The sequence below is a fragment of the Schistocerca serialis genome, chromosome 2, assembly GCF_023864345.2.
Source record: "Schistocerca serialis cubense isolate TAMUIC-IGC-003099 chromosome 2, iqSchSeri2.2, whole genome shotgun sequence".
Lineage (NCBI taxonomy): Eukaryota > Metazoa > Arthropoda > Insecta > Orthoptera > Acrididae > Schistocerca > Schistocerca serialis.
The window spans coordinates 945,503,617-945,527,023 of record NC_064639.1 but is presented as its reverse complement, the minus strand read 5'-3'; the positions used below and the strand labels follow the sequence as shown (position 1 = coordinate 945,527,023).

General features: G+C 44.6%; 1 protein-coding gene across 1 annotated transcript in view; it reads right to left on the bottom strand.

The window, feature by feature from the left end:
• Nucleotides 1–16,275, bottom strand: part of LOC126458317 (cuticle protein-like) — a 30,362-nt gene extending 14,087 nt beyond the window's left edge. Inside the window, exons 1-3 of the mRNA XM_050095268.1 lie at nucleotides 16,191–16,275; nucleotides 3,550–3,717; nucleotides 659–841 (exon numbers count right to left, since the gene is read on the bottom strand). Of these exons, the coding sequence (XP_049951225.1) occupies nucleotides 659–841; nucleotides 3,550–3,717; nucleotides 16,191–16,202 (363 nt within the window). The 5' untranslated portion in view covers nucleotides 16,203–16,275. The remainder of the gene's footprint in view (nucleotides 1–658; nucleotides 842–3,549; nucleotides 3,718–16,190) is intronic.
• Between the last annotated feature and the right edge of the window lie 7,132 nt (nucleotides 16,276–23,407).

Below are 23,407 nucleotides of genomic sequence, written 5' to 3'. Positions count from 1 at the left end.
ACTACTGGTTTTTGTCTAAAGGCGAGCAATGTACAAGCAGAAATCTGCAACAGTTAACATACTATATTGTATTATACATCATTTCTTTCGGATTACCAGTAGAAATAACCTGTAGAAATAATCTTTGCATAATGTGCTACGTTTTATCCACTAATATGACAACTTGGCATGAGGTTCCAACGCACGATGAATACCTCTTGTAACAACTTTTTGAAGTCCAGAAGCTGACAGCAAAGCCTGTCGAAACCGGTTGTCGAAAAAAATAAGTATTTGGGTCATGTTGGCTATAGTAAGTTTTTTTACCAAGTAAAACAAGTTACTCCTTCTCATTTCTGAACGTGAGGAATTTCAGTTAATAATTTGACGGCTGTGATACAGTGAAGAACCACGCAACGAAAACATCGCAAATTCTGATTAATGCGACGCACAAAATTTCAGAATTCCCGTTGCTTTTTTTTTTTTTTTTTAAACGCGCCTCGTATTTTGGAACAAAATACATTGTTTTACTTGGAGTGCGAGTAGAGTTAAGGTATGCAGTCTTTTCATACTGTAAGCTCATAGCCAGAAACGTACGATAGCAGGAGTCAGCGGTGTGCAGCTGAGTGCTGTTTGTACTGAGAGGGTAGAGAAGTGGGGAGAGTGGAGGTGAGCTGCCTACCTCCGGGGTGTCGCTGACGGGCGCCGGGGCGCTGGATCGCGCCTCGGGCAGGTTGTTGGCGCCCACCACGCGGAAGCCGTTGTCGTCGGCGACGTACTGCACGTTCACCAGTTTGCCCGTGGGGTCGACGTAGCTGTAGGCACCTCGCACAGCGCCGTCCAGCGACTTGCTCTCCACGCGGCCCTGGAAGCAAACCACGGCGTCCGTCAGTCTCTGGCCGCCTCTGACTGGTCTCACCGAGGCGGCTGGCAGTACCACACGGTCCAAAAACAGCATGTTTACTGACTTACGTCTTCATGAACACATTGCGAATGGGAACACAACTAACAGTCCACTTGCCACATCGCAGTTTTGATGCCAAAAGGACTGCCTGACTGAGAATGCTCTTTGTAAATACTCTCACAAAATATTACAAGCTTTAAATTACAAAATATCGACCACTACTGTTTGTCTCTGATCTGTGCAAGGCGTCTGATTGCGTACATCATGTTACTCTCCTAGAAGAAAGTTTATGGGATTGATGGCTTTACAAACAACTAGTTTCTCACATTTCATAAACAGACTGGAAGAAGACGTGCTGAATAGACTCAAACAATTTTGGAAGGAAAGAAACTTTTCGTGACTGGGCAGAAATCACGAAGGGAGCTCCACAGGGGTCGATTCTGGGCTCACTCCTGTTCCTTACGTACGTGAATGAGCGTCCAGTTAACATTCATAAAGCAGAATTAGTACATTTTGCAGAAGATACTAGTTTTATAATTAATCCCTTTAGAGAGAAAGCAATTAAACAAATTCTTAATAATGTTTTTCAATGTATTATTATTTGGTTCTCTAAAAATGGATTCTCTTTCATTTGGAGAGAATACACTATATTTCGTTCTGTACAACAAATACAGTCGTAGCAAGAAGTGATGTAACATATGAAGAGAAGTCAGAGAGGCATCATACTGTGCGACACAGACTGCTAAGTTCAACTACATTTCCTGTTTCTTTAATTCCAAGTGTTCTAAAGAAACAGATCAATCCCCGAAAATATTTCGCATATGTCTTACTGAATACTTTTTGGGGGACGCAACTCACCATGCAGAACGTACTGATTGAACAAAAGCGTGCACTAACAATAATATCTGCTGTTCACCCGTGGTCGTCATGTAGCTAGCTCTTCAATTAGCTAGGCATTTTAACTGTACCTTTATAACACATGCATTCGTTAGTGAAATCTATTATAAATAATGCATCACAGTTTGCGAAGATTTGCGACATACACACCTGCTACACTAGAAGAAGAAATGACGTTTATTGCTCATTATTAAAGCTGTCAGTGGAACAGGAATTGCTTTAGTGTCCATCAATAAAAATTATCGATAATTTTTCCAATAACATACAATGTCCTACAGCTAGTGAAACCAATTTTAGGTCTAATCGAAAATCATTTATTCCGGACAACTCCTTCAATCCCATAGACGAACTGTTGTTTAAAAACCGGTAGCCTGATAAACATAAAGTGTAGTTTCCATTGTAGTTGCATGGGTAGGAGGCAAATTACTTTGCAATACTTCATTAATGTTAAATTTAGGGCAGTGCTCTATTTAGCAAATGATTGGTGGCCAACATGTAACCGTCCTCTAAAACTAAGCTGTAGAGGGTAAAAACTGTAGCAGACAGAGATTGGAATTAGGTTCAAAAATGGTTCAAATGGCTCTGGGCACTATGGGACTTAACTTCTGAGGTCATCAGTCCCCTAGAACTTAGAACTACTAAAACCTAACTAACCTAAGGATATCACACACATCCATGCCCGAGGCAGGATTCGAACCTGCGACCGGAGCGGTCGCGCGGTTCCAGACAGAAGCGCCTAGAACCGCTCGGCCTCACCAGCCGGCTTGGAATTAGGGCTTTTGATGTAATATCGATTAGCCTCTAAGGTATCGATATGTATCGGCGATTTATTCTTCATCGATATTTCGATACTGAAATGGCAATATCGGGTGCCGATACTTTTATTTCATATTATATTTTTGTCGCCATTTTCGGCAAATATTTGAAATTGTTCTTTTGAAATTGTAGTAGAACGTTATTTTACTTTCACAGTGTGAAGGAGTCTTACAGCTTCTTGAGATTTCATCATGTCCAGTCTCTCTGTCTGACTTTGTGAATCAAGCATAGGTGGCACATAAGAAGTCCGATTGCACTGGGGTGTGGCGATTTGAATAGAATAACAAAAACAATTTTTAACGCCACTAGTGTTCTTTTTATTCAAATCCCGTTCTTCAGAAAAAATTGCAAAAATAATTAACAAAAATATAAATGACAAGATTGGTCTTTGCGGTGGGCGGAGACGTGTGAGGGGAAATGCTGGGGTAATCGGCACTCGGTGTTAGCAACAGAAACTTGAACGTTTAACTTCACCACGCAATTTTGACACTACAACCGCTAGGTCACTGACGTTTGCACAAATGAAAAAAAAAGAGGGGACTCGACATGAAGTGTTCCAGACAAATCCGGTATGTGACGAAACCGAACGACGGACCCATCGGACACTTTTCATTGTGCCACTTACCTGAAGTTGCCATTTTTAACTAAGTAGTTATCGTCAAGCTTGAACGTGATTGGTTTTCCTTTCAATTCTTCCTCTAAAGGCGATAAGCAGGCTGCTAGCTTGTTGATGTACAGAATATCTAGTAACAAGTCAATAGTTAAATATACAGCTCTAAAACTGGCGGTATGTTTACAATGTGCAGCCGATATTCTTTCCGTTTATATATCGATAACTTTTTCGATATGTCGATCGCGTATAATTATAATTTTTTTAAATATCGATGTATCGGATTTACGATATTTTTAAAAATGTCAGCAGTCCTTGCCGCAACTGTGTGCTAGGCGTGCCTCACCTGGTTGTCTCCGGCCGTGGCGAATGTGAACTGGCCCAGTTCGTCCTGAGCGCGGAACTGCGTCGAGATGGGAGCGACCAGAGGCGCCAGGTGATTGTAGCGCAGCAGCGGGGCCGGGTAGAGGAGCACCTGGCCGGCGCAAGCGGCCACCACACTGCACAGCACCACCTGCAACCCACAACACACACACGCTCTTGATGCTCCGTGTTTTTATTTATTTTATTTAACTGCTGCCACCTGCACGTGACTAGCTGCCTAAGGCCGGTATTACACTATCAAATTTCTTTGTCCAATATCTTTGTCAAAGATATTTGATAGTGTAATAGGGACTTTGTCAAATGTCGTCCAATATTTGATCAAATCTAGGGCCTCGCTGTATATTTGATCAAAGAAACCGCTTGTCTTCTGTTCACTGCAATGTGACGTGTTACCACATGGAGCGCTAGCATCGCTGCAGCGTTCTGTCGTCTGTAGTGTTTTTATAACCATTGCCAGTAAATACAATTGGTGTGTGCCGACAACTACAAAATTAATAGATATATCTGAAGCTGATGAGGCGCTTTACAACGTGAGGCACCCTGAATACAAAAATAGATTAAGAAGATTGGAGACCTAACCTGACCTAACCTAACCTAACCTAACATAACCCTCTCCTGTAGCAAGAAATCGGAATGTTGTAGTGAGCCTGTCTTCTGAAGATGTAGCAGTTCTTAAGTGAATATTGTGCTTTATGATATGAGGATACACTTCATTGAGCACATACACAAATGTATGCTCATCCATTCTTAAGTAATTGATGTACGACTTGACGTCTTCCACTGTAAGCTCACGTAACAAGTTTTGTTGAATGCTTTTATCGTGTCGTCGTAAAACCCACGGCTTCAGCCAGATTAGATTAGTTTTTCGTTCCATAGATCCGTGCTGAGGAGATCCTCGTGGATGTGGAACATGTCGATTTTTTAAGCTGAAATAACAATACTAATAGTATGAATAAATACAATACATCATTTGTTTCTATTAAAAATTTCGCCATTGGAGTAGAAGGAGTTGGCCACTAGTAAGTCTTTCAGGCTCCTTTTAAACTGATCTTTATTTCTAACTAAATTTTTTATGTTTCCTGGCAAATTATTGAAGATGAGTGTTCCTGAGTAGTGGACCCCTTTTTGAACTAAAGTAAGTGCAGTCCTTGTGCAGATCATTTTTGTTCCTGGTATTGTATGTATGAACTGAGTTGTTTGTTGGAAAAAGAGATATATTATTTACGACAAATTTCATTAAGAAGTAAATATACTGAGAGGCAGTAGTTGGTATACCCTGTTCTTTGAAGAGGTTTCTGCAGGAGGTCCGTGAATTTACTCCACAAATAATACGTATTACACGCTTTTGGACTTTGAAAACTTTTGTTTGACTTCAAGATTTACCCCAAAATATTATCCCATATGACATTATGGAATGAAAGTATGCAAGCTTTTTCATTTTTATGTTGCCTATGTCTGCTAACACTCGAATTGCAAATACAGATTTGTTAAGGCCTTTCTGCAGTTCTGTGGTGTGCTCCTCCCAACTGAATTTATTATCAAGTTGTAATCCCAGGACTTTTAAGACTGTCAACCTCGTATGTATGGTTCCATTTTTTCCCCCACTTCTTTTCCGCATGTGCACACAATGCAATTGGAGTACGTAGAACTGCTGCAGTTAATAACAAGTTGTTGTCAGCCATCTTGAACTTTGACGAAAAATTTGATGACAGTGTAATACCCCGTCTAGCGCTACGTCAAAGATCTTTGTCAAATATATTGGACGGAATATTGGATCACATCTTTGATCAAATCTTTGACAAAGAAATTTGATAGTGTAATACCGGCCTAAGCAATTCAGCAAGTCAAGGTACATCCACAGTATCTGATCAAAAGCATCCGGACATCCGTACGTAATGCGGAATTGACTACTAGATGTCACGGCAGGCGGACCAGCCAATATACTGTAAAAGGAGGCGGAGAGTGCTGTGTTGTCACCAGAGAAGCAGTAACAGCGCAATGGATCGGTCAGGAGAGCTAAGTAACTTCAAACATCGACCACTGGGTGTCACCTGAGTAATAAATCTATCAGTAATATTTGAACCATTGTAAAGCTGCCCATCTCGACAGTTGATGATTTGACTGTAAAGTGGAAAAACGCGTAGGGACATTCGCAACTAAATCAAGACCAGGCAGAGCTCATGTACTAATGAGGCCGTCGACCATTGCGGTGGGTGTATGTAAAAAATTGAACGAAATCAGTGGAAGGAATTTGTTCTGTCGTGTTCCCCGACATTGTCCTCGGGACAGTTTTCAGTTTATTACGCGGAATTGTTTCCTTCCCTGAGGCCAATGGAGCAGATGACACGGCGTTGTGACAAGAAATTCATCTGTTCAGATTCTCAAAGTGCCCTTCTTCCTACTAGGCAGATGTATCCAGCAGATCGGATGGTGCAACAAGTGCAGGAAGCTCTTTTTCTCTTACAAAGGCAGGGCAAAGAAATCGTTTTCCTGTGGGTTCCAGAGCCCATAGGGATTCAGTGAAACGAACATTCTTATGCGGCTGGCAAGGAGGTTTGCTCCCTTCCTCGCCGTCTTCGGTGTTCAAGCCCTCTGCAGGCTGTCAGTTCATTTGCGACCAGGAAGGCCATGTGTTGATGGGAGGCTCAGTGGCTGAAGTGAGGAATAACAAGCTACGTTCCATACAAACTCCAGTGCGACCGTATTTTACATCCATCCGCCCGCTACGGTCTCAAGAAGTAGCCCTTACACGGTTTGTAGTGGGACTTCGCCCACTGATACATGGCTTCCTCTGACGTCAGGTGGAGCCCCCAGTATGTCAGAGATGCTGGACACAGTTGTTAATACGACATATTTTAAGTGAGTGTGTTTTAATTGACGACCTGAGGGTTGAACTGGGTCTCCCACAGAATCTGCCCTCTGTTTTAACTGATAACGAAGCGAGTGTTGTCCGTGTTTCAAAAATGGCTCTAAGCACTATGGGACTTAATATCTGAGGTCATCACTAAAAAAATTGTTCAAATGGCTATGAGCACTATGGCACTTCACGTCTGAGGTCATCAGTCCCCTAGGACTTAGAACTACTTACACCTAACTAACCTCAGGACATCACACACATCCATGCCCGAGGCAGGATTCGAACCTGCGACTGCAGCAGCAGCGCGGTTCCGGACTGAAGCGCCTAGAACCGCCCGGCCACATCGGCCTGCATTTTGTGTGGTATCCGGAATTCTTCCCACAATATTGGGTAGGAGGCAGTTATCTGTCCCTTTTTTAACGGAGTCTTCACAGGTATTTTATCCATGATTTTATCTAGTTATTCTGCTGTGTGTCGTTGGCATTTTATTGCGGGGTGTTATGAAGCTCACATTATTGGGGTTGCCTTACGTTTCTTGTGGGGGGGGGGGGGTCGGGGGGGGATGATTCTTGGTTTTCCGTTTTATTGACCTTTTCCCACAGATTTTCATCACGTTCATCGGTTTATCATTAATGCAAGGGCGCTGATGACCGTTCTGTTTAGCGCCCTCAGCCATAAGTCATCATCATCATCTTTCGAAGTGCTAACTGTGGTGTTACCGCCAGACACCACACTTGCTAGGTGGTAGCTTTTAAATCGGCCGCGGTCCGTTAGTATACGTCGGACCCGCGTGTCGCCACTATCAGTGATTGCAGACCGAGCGCCGCCACACGGCAGGTCTAGAGAGACTTACTAGCACTCGCCCCAGTTGTACAGCCGACGTTGCTAGGAAAGGTTCACTGAGAATTACGCTCTCAATTGCCGAGACGGTAGTTAGCATAGCCTTCAGCTAAGTCAATTGCTACGACCTAGCAAGGCGCCATTTATCCTTTGCTATGTATCTAATGAAGCATGTACAGTAACAAGAACAATGTTCACCAATTGTGGATTAAAGTTAAGTATTCCAGCAGCTACGTACTTTTCTTTATAGCATTCATTACGTATCCTGTTTCAGACCTCACGTCAGCCTGCGTGAGTTTAAGCGCGTGCCTTTCGGTTACCCGTCACTGTGGACTCGCTGTCTTGTCAGTCCACAACACTAACAGCGATCCAGCTAGACGCTTAACGGTGCACAGGGAGTTAAAAAATGGGGTACAATTCTCGAGCAGCCTCTCATAAGCCACACGTTTTTGTAGCCAATGCTAAGCTGGGGAATGCGAGATACAGGAGGCAAATGCTCGACTTCGGTTTATTGGGAGAATGTTAGGAAAGTGTGATTCACCTGTAAAGAAGACCGTACATACAACAGTAGTGCGATCTACTTTTGAATACTGCTAGAGCGTTTCGGATCCCCAGCAGATTAAAGGAAGTAGAGACAGGCTGCTAGATTTGTTGCCGGTAGGTTCAATCAGCACGCAAGCATGACGGAGATGCTGGAAATGGAAATCGTTGGAGGAAAGGCGACGTTCTTTTAAAGGAACACTATTGGGAAAATTTAGAAAATCGGCATTTGAAGCTGACTGCGTAACGATTCTACGCTGCCAACCTATATTTCTCGTAAGGACCACGAAGATAGATATGAAAAAATTAGGTCTCGTACGGAGGAAAATACAGTCGTTTTCCCTCGCTCTGTTTGAGAGTGAAGCAGGAAAGGAAATGACTAATAGTGGTACAAGGCACCCTCCGCCACGCAACGTACGGTGGCTTGCGGTGTATATATTTGGACGCAAATGTAGATGTAGATGTAAGCGACGCTTGATGTGGTGTGAAGAGCAATACCACTGTGCAATGGTGACCTAGAAACAAGTGATTCGGAGTGACGAATCACGGTATAGCCTGTTGTAATCCGATGGAAGGATTTAGGTATGGCGAATGGTTGGAGTACGTTACCTGCTATCACGTGTAGTTCCGAAAGTGAATTAGGGAGGAGCTGGTGTTACAGCATGGAGGGTGTTTTCCTTGGCTAGGTTGTGGTCCTCTTATTTAAGAAGACTCCAAATGAATACGTAAACGAACAAATTTTATGGCATTGTGTACTGCGTACAGTAGAGGACTCGATGATTCTTTGTATCAGCACGACAGAAAGCATAAAAGTTGCCATAAGACAACGCCTGTGAGGAAATGTTTTGTGGACAGTAACATTCCTGACTGGTCTGCCCAGAGTTCTGAATTTAATGGATGAGTTACAAAGTGAACTTTACTCCAGACCCCAGAGTCCCACATGACTATCTTCACTGGTTTCAACTATTGAGGAAGAATGGATTGCCAAACATCCAGGCGCCTCACTGGATCCCCAGCAGAGTTCAGTCTATCAGAAAGGCAAAGGCTGGATACACCTCATATTGATGGCCACTGGTAAGTGTATGGGTACTTTTTACAGATTATTATTAAAATCTATAATGTAATGTGTACTAGCGGACAAATCCAGCATTGTTTGGGTGTCCATTTTTCCAATTTTCTGTTAGAAACGTATAGGTTCTGTACGCTGGGAGCAGCTGCTTCACGTGTGTACAACGCGATCTTGCAAAACCTCTCCAGAGCAAAGCCTCTAGACAGCTCTATTGATGGCTATAGTTTTCGCCCAGAGCCGTTTGCGCTTCGCACTTGCAAGCTATCAAAAGTGTTGCCAGGTATCAGCAGTTTCCTTAAATTGACTCAACTGCAGGAATGTCTTAGTATTACAGAATAAACGTATTAAAACTTCATGCAACATACGGCATTTTTTCACGCAGTGCTTATGATGTCATATCTCCAGATCTCTCTACCCTACAACGATATAATTTTGTTGGTACATTTAGCAGCATATGTGGATATTGTCTGCAAAAAGCGTTGCGAATAGAATTAGTAGCAAAGAAGTGACAAATGTAAACGTCATGCACACTGCGGCACTTTCTCACGCATCTCAGTCTTTATGACGTATCGCATGACCTATGTGTGATACCATGATACAATTTTTTAGGTGCATTTACCGGAAAATGTGGGTACTATCTGCGAAATTTATTGCCAATAGATTTGGTAGCACAGAATAAATAAATTTAAACGTCACGCATCATGCGCTATTTTTTCATGTGTCTAATTGTTTTGTTTATGAGGGCATATCTCAAATGGTTCAAATGGCTCTGAGCACTATGGGACTTAACATCTGCGGTCATCAGTCCCCTAGAACGTAGAACTACTTAAACCTAACTAACCTAAGGACATCACACACATCCATGCCAGAGGCAGGATTCGAACCTGCGACCGTAGCAGTCGCGCGGTTCCGGACTGCGCGCCTAGAACCGCGAGGGCATATCTCCTGAACACACACACACATTTTATAGTATGTATGGACGTATTCTGCTCAACAACTATTCAACTGTTTATTTATTTACTTATCAGGTTCCGTAGCACCATGCGAGCTACAACTACACGATCGTGGAACGAGTCGGTTTATAGTCAACAGAACGCTGATTCAAAAATTGATAAACGAAATTACAGAAAATAAAAAGATAGGAGGAATATATGAATAACTAACATTTTATAGAGAAACGTTCTCGCGTAGTGCGAGGAATTCTTCTGCAGGATAGGAGTAGTGTCACAAGGAAAGCTATCAACTTGGGTTTTGTCGCTTTCTCCATTTCTGCTGCAGGCGTACCGAAAATGAAACCTGCTGAACAATGCAGACCTTTCTGTACAATGGTTAAGGAAATGGTATTCAAGTTGATATTAATTTTCTGGGTGGTTTTCACTGAATTCTTCTGAATGGGTTAGTATCGTCAACAATAAACCCCGTGATGGGGCACTTGAACAACGGCTCGCAAACATACATCGTAGGCCAGTGTGACTCCCCTTTTCTGAGCAAAGAATGTTCTTTGTGAGTGCACACGGTTGCCCCAAAATACAACACCGTACGAGATAATACAGTGAAAAAGTAAGCAAAGTCAACAAGGCTTCGCGTTTCCGTGTCAGAGACACTCGAGATCATTCTCATAGCGAAGATAGCAGCATCCAGTTTCTGCGCAAGACTTTGAACGTGATACTTCCTAGGAAGTCTTCCATCTCTTCCATCTACCCTCTGTCCTAAGGATTTAAAACGGTTGGCTTCGCTGAATATCTGACGAGCATGAGAGAGTAAAATTTCGTTTTAATGATTGATATACATATACAAAAGCAACGTACAGCGAACAGAACCCTTTTATACTTCATACCCTCCACCCCGCCCCCACCCTTACCGCTCTCTATCAAACCTCTTTGTTTGGAGGAGAAGTTTTCAACTGTTATACTTTCCAAATACGAACTTAAACAAATGTAATTGATTTTGTCGGTCATGCAGGACTTAGTTATAAGCTGAAACATTAGGGGAAAAGCTGAACAACTTGTAATGCCATTTAAATTACAAAAAATACCTACTATATAATGTTAATGTGTTACTAAACGCCTGATAGCACCCCAGATGTGTTCCACCACGTTCAGATGAGGCGAATTTGGAGGCCAAGACATCAACGTTAGATCGCTGCCACACTCCCAAACTACTAAGATTCTGGCCTTTTGACAGGGGCAGTGATCCTGCTGATATGTCCCATCGTCTTTGGGGAAGACATCAAGCCTGAAGGAATGCGGGTGGTCAGCTGTAATGTTCCCGTAATGCTCATCTGGAAGCTCAGGCTAATATTTCCCTATAATATAATATTGCACCCGTCATCCTGCGTCCGTGGCTCGAAGCAAGTTTGGAGTAGCCGTTGACCTGGATGACGGCATATCTGGACTGGATCATCGACATCGTGAAGAAGAAACGTGATTCATCCGACCAAGCAACACCTTTTCAGTGTTCCACGGTCCAATCCTACGGTCCAGTCCCGATAATCTCTTCCAACTGTGATTGTAACTGACGATGTCGCTGAGTCAGATTGTTCGAAGGGTTATAAATCACGTAGAGGATTCTAGTGCGACCAATTACATATCATTTCAGCCTTTAACAAGTAGGCATGAAAGAGAACAAATTCAGAGACGCACTACTCGGATCGTAACGCGTCCGTATAGCCCATACGGAAGTGCAACATAAATGCTCGGGATCGTCAAAGAGGGATGCTTGGAAGAAAGACAAGGTATTTCTCGCGAAAAACTGTTGGGTAAAGTCAAAGAACTTGTATCTGAAGAAGACTGCGAGACCATTACGCTGTCGCCAACGTAAATCCCGCATGGCTGAAAAAATGGCTCTGAGCACTACGGGACTTAACATCTGTGGTCATCAGTCCCCGAGAACTTAGAACTACTTAAACCTAACTAACCTAAGGACATCACACACAACCATGCCCGAGGCAGGATTCGAACCTGCGACCGTAGCGGCCGCGTGGTTCCGGACTGAAGCGCCTAGAACCGCTCGGCCACAGCGGCAGGCTAAGATTGTAGGGTAGACAACTTTCAGACATGGCATTATAGACCAAAACTCTAGTAAATATGGGCTCTAACTGCATATCTTAAGAGCTATGAGCACTTATTCATCTTCGATACTATGAAACACTTCTCTTCCACTGAACAAGTGCCCATAACTGTTAAGGTACGCACTAGTTAGCCTACTTTTACTAGACATTTTTTTCTTGTTTTGGTCCATACCATCTCCTACAAAAAATATAGATACCGAAGAGATTGCAGTGGAAAAGATATTTTTCACAGTGTCAAAGATAAACAAATGCCTATTCCTCTTAATTTATGCATTTTAGAGTCCACATTTACTGATTTTTTTTCTTGTTTTGGTCCGTAACACTGCCTCTGAATGTTCTCTACACTGCAGTACCGGTGCATGTTCGCTCATAACTTGAGACTCGCTCTTTTTTCGACTGCGGTCCTTTACCTCAAAATGATACTTTGCACTTTCCCGCTATCCCATAAAGTCTGTAACGTCACCACTGAATCACCCTGTATGCAGACGTAGATGCAGAATAAAATTTTTATAACGACAGAGTGAAGTTGACACAAAATACAGCTAAAACACCAATCACTTGTGTGGCTGTATATTAAAATTAGTTACTTAGCTGAAGTCGACATCACGTGGAGTTAATAAACGTTCCAAACGAATGCAACTGATGTTGCATGACTACAACTTGTAGTAAAAGTACAATATTAGAAACTACTGATTACAGTAGTTTTGCGTCAGGTCCCATTCTAAAATTCTTTCGTGAGATCGATGCCGTTAATACGGCGGGATACGGGCATTCGCTGGAGTACCTTATTGGTAAGGATCCAGATATCTTCAGGAGCCACAAATTAAGTTTTCCTGACGATTACTGCCGATCCTCAGGAGAGCTAATGCTTTTAGATGTCTGAAAAAATTAGTTTCTGTCTTGGGGCTTATTAAGGAGAGCTGACTAAAAACAGACGAAAGCGAAATATCCTCCGGTATAGTTGGAAACAGCTCCTAAGGTAGAAACACTTCGCAGTTCGGAACGTACTAATTCTCAGCACATAGGTGAAATACACTGAGGTGATACGCACATATAATTAACAGACTTTGAACGCATAATGGTAATTAGAGCTAGACGCATGGAACATTCCATTTCGGAAATCGTTAGGGAGTTCAGTATTCCGAGATACACAGTGCAAAGAGCGCGCCGAGAACACCAAATTTCAGGGGATTACCTCTCACCACGGACAGCCCAGTGACCGACGGCCTTCGCTTAACGATCGGGGGCAGCGGCGTTTCCGTAGAGTTGTCAGTGCTAACAGACAAGGAACACTGCATGAAATAACCGCAGAAATCGGAGTGGGACATACGACGAATGCACCCAGTAGCACAGTGCGCAAAATCTGGCGTTAATGGGATATGGCAGCAGTAGACAGACGCGAGTGCCTTTGCTAACACCACGACTTCGACTGCAGCGGCTCTCTTGGATTCGTGAGCGTATCGGTTGCCCCTAGAGGACTGGAAAACCGTGCCCTGGCCAGATGAACCCCGATTTCAGTGGTAAGAGCTGATGGTAGGGTTCGAATGTGGCGCAGACCCCACGCAGCCATCGACCCAAGGCACTGTGCGAGCTGGTGGCGGCTTCACAATGGTGTGGGCTGTATTTAAATGGAATGGACTGGGTTCTCTGGATGTTAGAGAACTTGGAAGTCATTTGCAGTCATTCATGGACGTCACATTCCCAAACAATGTTGGATTCTTTATGGCTGATAATGTGCCCTGTCAATGGGCCACAATTGTCCGCGACTGATTTGAAGGATGTTCTGGGCAATTCGAACGAATGGTTTGGCCACCCAGATTGCCCTAAAGGAATCTCATCGAACATTTATGGGACATAATTGAGAGGTCAGTTCGTTCACAGAATCCTGCACTGGTAACAACTTCACAATTGTGGACGGCTATAGAGGCAGCATGGCTCAATATTTCTGCGTAGGACGTCCAACGACTTGTTGAGTCCATAACAAGTCGAGCTGTTGTGCTACGCCGACACAATATTATGAGATATCTCATAGCTTTTAGGACTGAAGTGTATGAGAAAAGACCGAAGTGCAATACCTTCACTTGCCTCTCATCCCATTCTCGTTTCAATGCGGCACTACCTCCTCCAGTACAAAGGTGGATACATCTTATGTGAATGAAATCCGAAACTTTGTTAATAAGTTCAGTTTTGAGCAGAAACCTTATTAAATAGCGGCAGCTGGCATTACGCGGACGTACCACTGTAATTAAATATATAGCTAGACTAGAGACGAATGGGGAAATCGTCTAGTGACGATACGGGCCACGAATCGGGACATTAACTCGCATAGTTTGTTATGGCCGGCCAGTGTGTCAGAAATGACGAAGCTGGTCAGTTGTCCCTGTGGTTCTGTTGTGAACATCTGTGGAAACTGGACGAAGGACGGTGTAGATACCGTTTGCTACTCGTGATTGAATTTTTATCTTCATTTCGAGTATTTCGTCTCTGCTTCGACCGGGTTTTTCCACGGTTTTAGTGTTGTCTAAGTTGACTGCCACCACCGCTTCTAATTCTGACTACTGCGGCCTCCACTGCCTTTTTAGGTTTATCTGATAGTGCACCAAGAGCGCGAGATGCGTTTTTAATCAACAAACATTGCAACAGGGAGTGTCTTGTACGGGGAATAGGCCAAAGAGGTTTCAAGGATAGAACTGGACGGTTGTTCAGTTTCTGTAATCGGCGCAACATCTCTAACAGAAAAAGCTGCGAGGAAGGTTTAATTGCAGACGTTGCAAGTGGTGAACCATTCCATACAGAATTAAAGCCCGTGTAAGAAGACTTAAATCTGTCTTTGGCACAGCTCTACTACGGACATGAAAGTGGCAGTACACAGGCCAATAGAGAAGGCACCTCATCTCGTTCTTATTTAACCTCTACATGCTTTAGATGTAACGTCCCTTACTAAAAATGGAGACAATTATTTTACAAAATACCAGTACCCCTCTCACCCCCAAGTTTTTTAAGAATCGAATTGCCATGAGCCGACCGGTGTGGCTGTGCGGTTCTAGGCGCTTCAATTTGGAACCGCGGGACCGCTACGGTCGCAGGTTCGAATCCTGCTTCGGGCATGGATGTGTGTGATGTCCTTAGGTTAGTTAGGTTTACGTAGTTCTAAGTTCTAGGGGACTGATGACCTCAGAAGTTAAGTCCCATAGTGCTAAGAGCCACTTTTGAACCCATGTGTAAAACAGCTTCAAACGTTGGTTCAAAATGGCTCTGAGCACTATGGGACTTAACATCTGAGGCCATCAGTCCTCTAGACTTAGAACTACTGGAACATAACTAAGGACATCACATACACCCATACCCGAGGCAGGATTCGAACCTGCAACCGTAGCAGCAGTGCGGTTCCGGACTGAAGCGCCTAGAACCTCTCGGTCACAACGTCCAGCTCAAACGTTGGATTATCTAATAAATGAGTTAATGTGCTATTATTTGACGTTACTCATGAACAGCGAATATGCAGTAAGCGATAAACTTTTTCCCCTTCTTTTTTTTTTGGGGGGGGGGGGTATCAGCGAGAAAAGGTTGTTGGAATTCGCTAATTACTCTCATATTCAAAAACTGGATTTTCAGGCTAAGTTACTCTGCTTCAAGACATATAGACATTTTCTAATTGCAATACTAGGCTTACTGTGTTTAATTGCCGCGTGGGATTAGCCGAGCGGTCTAAGGCGTTGCAGTCACGGACTCTGCGGCTGGTCCCGGCGGAGGTTCGAGTCCTCCCTCGGGCATGGGTGTGGGTGTCTGTCCTTAGGACACTTTAGGTTAAGTAGTGTGTAAGCTTAGGGACTGATGACCTTAGCAGTTAAGTCACATAAGATTTCACACACATGTGTGTGAACTGTGTTTAACCTTAACGTTAGATAACAACTTTTATCGAATAGATTATGACAGCCAATTATTATATGAAATACTGGCAGCTGAATACTCGTTACCTCTGACAGCCAGAAACCAGCCGACGTGAAATTGGGTAAATGGTCACCGGGTGACCACTTTAGCCATTTGATAATGTGAATTTCTATAATTCGGACGGGATCTAGCTGTGATTAGTGTGAATTAATGAGGTTTCACCGCACTGAAGTTCCAACCGTCGTATAACAACTCGTGCAGTGGTGCAGCAGCAGCCGTTTACGCGTGTTCCACCAGAGTATCGAAGCAGAGGCGTCACAGAGCGCAGCCACTTACCAGGAGCTTCATTGCGGACGACGGACAGCGGACAGCGGCGGCAGCGGTCTGCAGAGTGGCGAGGGAAGCAGCGCCGGCGGCTTTATACGCTGGCGGCGGCGGCTGCGACCTTGGCGGCGGCGGCGGCGGCGGCGGCGGCGGACCGCGCGCGGGGCGGACACCCGCCCCACCGGCTCCAGACCGGTCCCCGTTACGCCCAAAATACGAGCGCTCCTGCCGCTGCACAATGAACGGGCACTGTGGCTCTGGTCCAATTGTGAATCAACTCCACTTCTCTGCTCTGCATAATAGATTGATTACCCGTACGAAGACGATAACTCACGACCACTCCTCAAGCCACTCTACAGTAGTTGACTAAAACAACCGATTTTCGGTGAAATTGGTTTTTCTCCACACTAATTTAACCTGAGTGTGAAAACTGCTCAAATGGTTCAAATGGCTCTGAGCACTATGGGACTCAACTGCTGAGGTCATTAGTCCCCTAGAACTTAGAACTACTTAAACCTAACTAACCTAAGGACATCACAAACATCCATGCCCGAGGCAGGATTCGAACCTGCGACCGTAGCGGTCTTGCGGTTCCAGACTGCAGCGCCTTTAACCGCACGGCAAACTGCTCAAAATAAACGGTTTCTGAAATAACGGATTTTCGATTTTTTTATTCCCTTTGGTTCCTGTAATAAACGTAGAAATCTAGACTGAAAAATATTGACTCACTCAGCTCCAGGATACGTAGAGTCAAAATACTAAATTAAATAGGCAAATATAAGAAACTTAATCCGTCCACCGTTAGCTGCTATTCTCGGAAAGTGATAAGTGTTGTAAACTGCAAAAAAGTCATCTGTACTCTTCTTTTGATTCTAATTTTTGAAACTCTGCTGGAAAATTATGTGGTAATCGTGGAATTATACGACTATGTGGGTATTCCGAACAGTCAGTGCTAAAGGGTGAAAACTGAGGCTGAATAACTCTGTTTTTCGTGTTAATTTGTCCGTTTTCAACGGCTACAAGCAGTTAGTTGTATTATGTAGACACGAGCAACGTGTCAGCTACTTTCTACTTTTCTTGTATACTACGAATGAACTGTTATGTTCCTCTTTTAATACAGTTACCATAATTTCGTTCCTCTTTTATTATCTCATAGAAACGGCAGATGAAAAAATGTTCAAATGTGTGTGAAATATTATGGGACTTAACTGCTAAGGTCATCAGTCCCTAAGCTTACACACTACTTAACCTAAATTATCCTAAGGACAAACACACACACCCACGCCTGAGGGAGGACTCGAACCTCCGCCGGGACCAGCCGCACAAATGGCAGACTATTTATTCTTTAAAGCAAATGAAGTATCGTACTTTACTGACATATGACTTCGTAAAGCTAGAGTTGGTGCCATTCTGCAACGCACCGGATGTCCGACAACGACAGGGAGAAAATGCCGTATAGACCAGGGTAGGGGGAAGCCTTGCACACTCCAAATACACGTGTTCCTTACGCCATGACATGCGGCAACAGGGACATTATTGTCTCAGTAATGCCGTACCAATTCTCACGCCAGGTGTTTGTTGCTCGTTTTTGTTAGCAAAATGCTTCAAATGGCTCTGAGCGCTATGGGACTTAACTGCTGAGGTCATCGGTCCCCTAGAACTTAGAACTACTTAAACCTAACTAACCTAAGGACATCACACACATCCATGCTCGAGGCAGGATTGGAACCTGCGACCGTAGCGGTCGCGCGGTTCCAGACTGAAGCGCCTAGAACCGCTCGGCTACTCCGCCCGGCTTTTGTTGGCACTCTTACTAAAATAGCACTGAACGGGAAAGACTTTCACAAACTGAGCAGGTCAATACAGCGTTGGCCCATTTCTAACCCTTATGGAAGTCGTTATTCGGCTTGGCATTGATTGGTAGGGCTAATGGATGTCCTGAGAAATACCATGCCAAATTCTGTCCAATTGGCGCGTTAGATCTTGAAAATCCTGAACTGGCTGGAAGGCTCTGCTCATAATGCTCCAAACGGTCTCAATTGGGGAGAGATCCGATGTCCATGTGGACAAAGGTAGGGTCTGGCAACCACGAAGACAAGCAGTAGAATTTCTCGCCGTGTGCGGTCGGGCATTGTCTTACTGAATTGTAGGCCCTGGATGGCTTGCCACGAAGGCCGACGAAACGGGGCGTAGAGTTTCGTCGACGTACCGCTGTGATGTAAGGGTGTCGCCGATTACAGCCCAAAGGGGTCCTGCTATGAAATGAAATGACACCATCACTCTTGACTGTCGGGCAGCATGGCGGGTGACAGGGCGTCTGCAGACACGCCTGCGCCTGTCATCGGGGTCTGGGATCTCACTGACGGGAGTAGAATTGTCTTCAGTAGTGAGTCCCGCTTCGAACTGAACCTCAACGACCAGCGCAGACGTGTCTGGAGGGGCCCCAGACGGCGGTGGGAGACGAAACTGACTGTCGCCCGGGACTGATGCTCTGGGTTGCCATTTCCTTTCATAGCAGCTCAGGGTTTTGGCGATCTAACGCGCCAAACGGACAGAATTTGGCACGACGTCCCTCAGGGGGACACCCAACAACTCTGTCAATGAATGCCAAGTGGAGTAACTTCTTTCATTAGGTCACAGATGGACCGACGCGTTATTGACTTGCACAATTTGTGCAGCTCTATCTCTTGAATAAATCATGAAATTTACCTCAGGTTGTAAAGATGTTTGTACATGTACATCACATTTAACTATTTCCGCCTCATTCGGATAATTCCTTCGTGATGCATCCTTTTTTGTTTTAAGGTGTATTTTACTTATAAACTGAAATTCTCTACCTACACTACTCGCCATTAAAATTGCTACACCAAGAAGAAATGCAGATGATAAATGCGTATTCATTGGACAAATATATTATACTAGAACTGACATGTGATTACATTTTCACGCAATTTTGGTGCATAGATCCTGAGAAATCAGAACCCAGAACAACCACCTCTGGCCGTAATAACGGCCTTGATACGCCTGGAAATTGAGTCAAACAGAGATTGGATGGCGTGTACAGGTACAGCTGCCCATACAGCTTCAATACCACAGTCCATCAAGAGTAGTGACTGGCGTATTGTGACGGGCCAGTTGCTCGGGCACCGTTGACCACAACTTTTCAATTGATGAGAGATCTGGAGAATGTGCTGGCCAGGGCAGAAGTCGAATAATTTCTGTATCCAGAGAGGCCCGTACAGGACCTGCAACATGCGGTCGTGCATTATCCTGCTGAAATGTAGGGTTTCGCTGGGATCGAATGAAGGGTAGAGCCACGGGTCGTAACACATCTGAAATGTAACGTCCACTGTTCAATGTGCCGTCAGTGCGAACAAGAGGTGACCGAGACGTGTAACCAATGGCATCCCATACCATCACACTGGGTGATACGCCAGTACGGCGATGACGAATACACGCTTCCAATGTGCGTTCACCGCGATGTCGCCAAACACGAATGCGACCATCATGATGCTGTAAACAGAACCTGGATTCATCCGAAAAAATGACGTTTTGCCATTCGTGCACCCAGGTACGTCGTGGAGTACACCATCGCAGGCGCTCCTGTCTGTGATGCAGCGTCAAGGACAACCGGAGCCATGGCCTCCAAGCTGATAGTCCATGTTGCTGCAAACGTCGTCGAACTGTTCCTGCAGATGGTTGTCGTCTTGCAAACGTCCCCGTCTGTTGGCTCAGGGATCGAGACGTGGCTGCACGATCCGTTACAGCCATGCGGATAAGATGCCTGTCATCTCGGCTGCTAGTGATACGAGGCCGTTGGGATCCAGCACGGCGTTCCGTATTACCCTCCTGAACCCACCGATTCCATATTCTGCTAACAGCCATTGGATCTCGACCAAAGCGAGCAGCAATGACGCGATACGATAAACCGCAATCGCGATAGGCTACAATCCGACCTTTATCAAATTCGGAAACGTGATGGTACGCGTTTCTCCTCCTTACACGAGGCATCACAACAACGTTTCACCAGGCAACGCCGGTCAACTGCTGTTTGTGTATGAGAAATCTGTAGGAAACTTTCCTCATGTCGGCACGTTGTAGGTGTCGCCACCGGCGCCAGCCTTGTGTGAATGCTCTCAAAAGCTAATCATTTGCATATGACAGAATCTTCTTCCTGTCGGTTAAATTTCGCGTCTATAGCACGTCATCTTCGTGGTGTAGCAATATTAATGGCCAGTTGTGTATATATAGAGAAAAGCAGTTTTTCCATTTGTGTAATAGAAAGTAAATAAAAAAGCCTACTGAAGATGCTGTATGAACCGTGCGTGGCTCGTGTTCGTGCCATCTCTTATTTATCATCCTGTTTTTTTTCTTTTTTTTTTTTGCCGTACTGCCACCTCGTTATGTTAGATCAATTACTTGTGTCACTGAGTTGCTGCTTTGCCGCCAGTGAGTGGCAGCAGCAGCGCTTAGCGATATAAGCGCTGCTGTATTATCTTTGCTGGGCTGCTATTACTTTCCAGTCGTCGTGTGTCGGCAAGTTAGTTGGAACGCGCCAGCAGTGGAGTTCGGACTTTGCAGTCGGACAGTTGCGACGCGGCAAAAGTTCGGTCGGGCTGGAGCGGCAGTGAGGTTCGTATAGCCACGACTCGCCTGACCGTTGCCGGCACACACGGCTGGGGACGGTCTTGGTTGATCGTCGGTTGGTCGTCTAACCGGACGACGTGTGATCGCTTATGGGTTGGCGGTGTGTGTCTCAACTCGTGGTTCGTCCTGGTGATTGCACAGTCACTGCTTTTAGCATTGGTCGCGTTCTTCGTCCAAGCGTTTGTGAAATTGTGTGTAGCCGTGATCTTCACTGCCCAGTTATTTTAGTGCTGTCTCCGTGCTGATGTGTTGCAGTCTGTCGGTTGGTGTGGATCAGCCAGGAAATCTCCCCGCAGCGCAGTGGGCCGGGCCTGCTGGCGGTCTCTACGCAGTGTTGGAGTGTGTGGCAGCTGTTCCGACTGCTACGAGGTTCGTGGCTCACCGACCCAGGACATCAAAGTTGAGTGATTATTTAATTACCGAAGCCAGTCTGTTCACATTGTGCCGTTGGTTTTCATGGTTGGCTGTTGGGGGTATTCCCGTGAGCAACAGCAAGTGTTCGGGTTGGCGAAATTTTGGCCACCATCCGGTGGAGTTTAACTCTAGTTCGGTAATTTGAAGTCCAAGTGCAGCAGCGGAATTTTCTGCCTTGTGGCCATTAGCGTTCCGGCTACCTACCTTGGCCGCTGTCGTAAAATTCAGGCAGTGTACTTTCCTCTCCGTGTTGTCGTAGTTTTGACAGCTTATGTGTAATTGGTTGTGGGCGGCTACGCCTTTTACGTTTTGACTTTCGAATTCCTTGTGTACTGGTCGGATGGAAAGCAAGTCGTCTTGTTGGTGGATCCGTTGACTGTGTTTTGGTTGGGTTGCCGGCGGATCGGATATAGTTGGGCCGACTACCTGTCTCCCCTAAGCGAACGTTAATATTTTAAGTGCAGACCGACCCCCGGAAACTTTTGAGCGCCGCTGGCTGTACTGCCTTTTCTTATTGGTGTTTGATTGTGTATTTTAATGGCTCATAGCCGTTGGTTTGAATTTGTATGCTTTTAGTTGAGTTTTAAATAATGAGCCTTCAGCCGTTTTAAAATTGAAAGCTCCTTACTTGCATTGTTTGGGCTTTCAGCCTCATTAAAAATATATTTGGCTAAAACTTTGGGCCTTCTGCCTTTTGGAAATTTATTGTTGTTGTGTTTTAAATCATGGGCCTTCAGCCGTTTTAAAATTAAAATTCGTTACTTGTCAAGTCTTAAATTGCTTGGGCTTTCAGCCTCATTTGAAATATTATTTAAGGAAAAAAACCTTGCGCTTTCTGTCTTTTGAAAATTTATTGTAGTTGTGTTTTAAATCATTGGCCTTCAGCCGTTTTAAAAATTAAATAGGTTGTGCCCTTAAGCCATAAGATTGTGTGACATATTGAGTCGATAGTTAAGCTCGGAAATTTGCACTGTAATGTTTGGGCAACTAAATAAATTATATGTGTTCGAGTGTAACTGACAGCCGCTCATTTTTGGCCCCTTTCTACAATTCCAACTACCTGTTCTGCCCTGCAAATTTAACCAGGCGTTTCACTGTAACATTGGTGAAACATGTCTAAGTAAAAAAAGGTAATAATTGTGTTTACCAGAGGTGGAACCAACCTAAAAACAAACTGAAAGATGTATATTTTGACGAATACCAGAAATCCATTAATAATGAAGCTGATAGCACTGTACGGGGCACTGAAATAGGTAGTAAACGTGCCTAGATAGGAAATAGTAATTACTGGACTGGTAGACAATTCTTGGTCAGTCAAGAAAATCCACACACCAATGTAATCAGAAGACACGTACAAGGTGATTAAATGTAACATGTAGCTGGGGGCGAACGAGAGAGTTACTAAAGGTAGCATATGGCAGCAGAACGTTACACATCACACTAGCAGCGGCATAGATGCGTCGGTGGTCCGATGCCATCGATTTTACGAGTTGCCATCGTAATTAGCGATGGCACTTTTCGCAACTAGCGAGCAACAAGATCATTAAGTGTTTCTCCAAGTAAATGGCAACATTCTACCGACTTTCTGGTACCTTTGAAGTTCAGGTAAACTGTCCCATTCCGGCGCCTAAGCGGTAGGGCCATGCAGACTGCCTGTATCAGGTACGGAACGCATCTTGAAGGCAGAAAAACTCGGGCCCCTTTGAAGCTGGGCTCTTGCTGTAGGGGAGGGGGGGGAGGGGGAGGGGGAAGGCGAGCTGTAGGGGGTGGGTAGGGGGTGGATTATCCGGGGAGGTGGGGCATCCGAATGCACAGACTGCTTTGCTTTTTACAATCAGCCTAACTGTGCTCATCTGCACAGTTTTGTGCAGACTCATAAAGTTACTGGGTTCCCGAACACTGACATCTTCTAAGGGCTAGAACCGTTTCTTTTGTGCTTCTCTGATGGTTTGATGCGCAAAGAGTTATTCGAACTTAGCACCAACGTTTCCTTGGCAACGGGAAACGCGATATAGGGAAAATTACTAGTTTTCGATTTAACTGCAAATTACGACTATCAAAAGTTATGGAAATCCCTTGTACTGGGGCATCAATTAGCGTTTGTTTGGTATCTCTCGTCAACCCCTCGCAACACACTAAAGTAGTGAATCAATATGTAGTCAGAATAA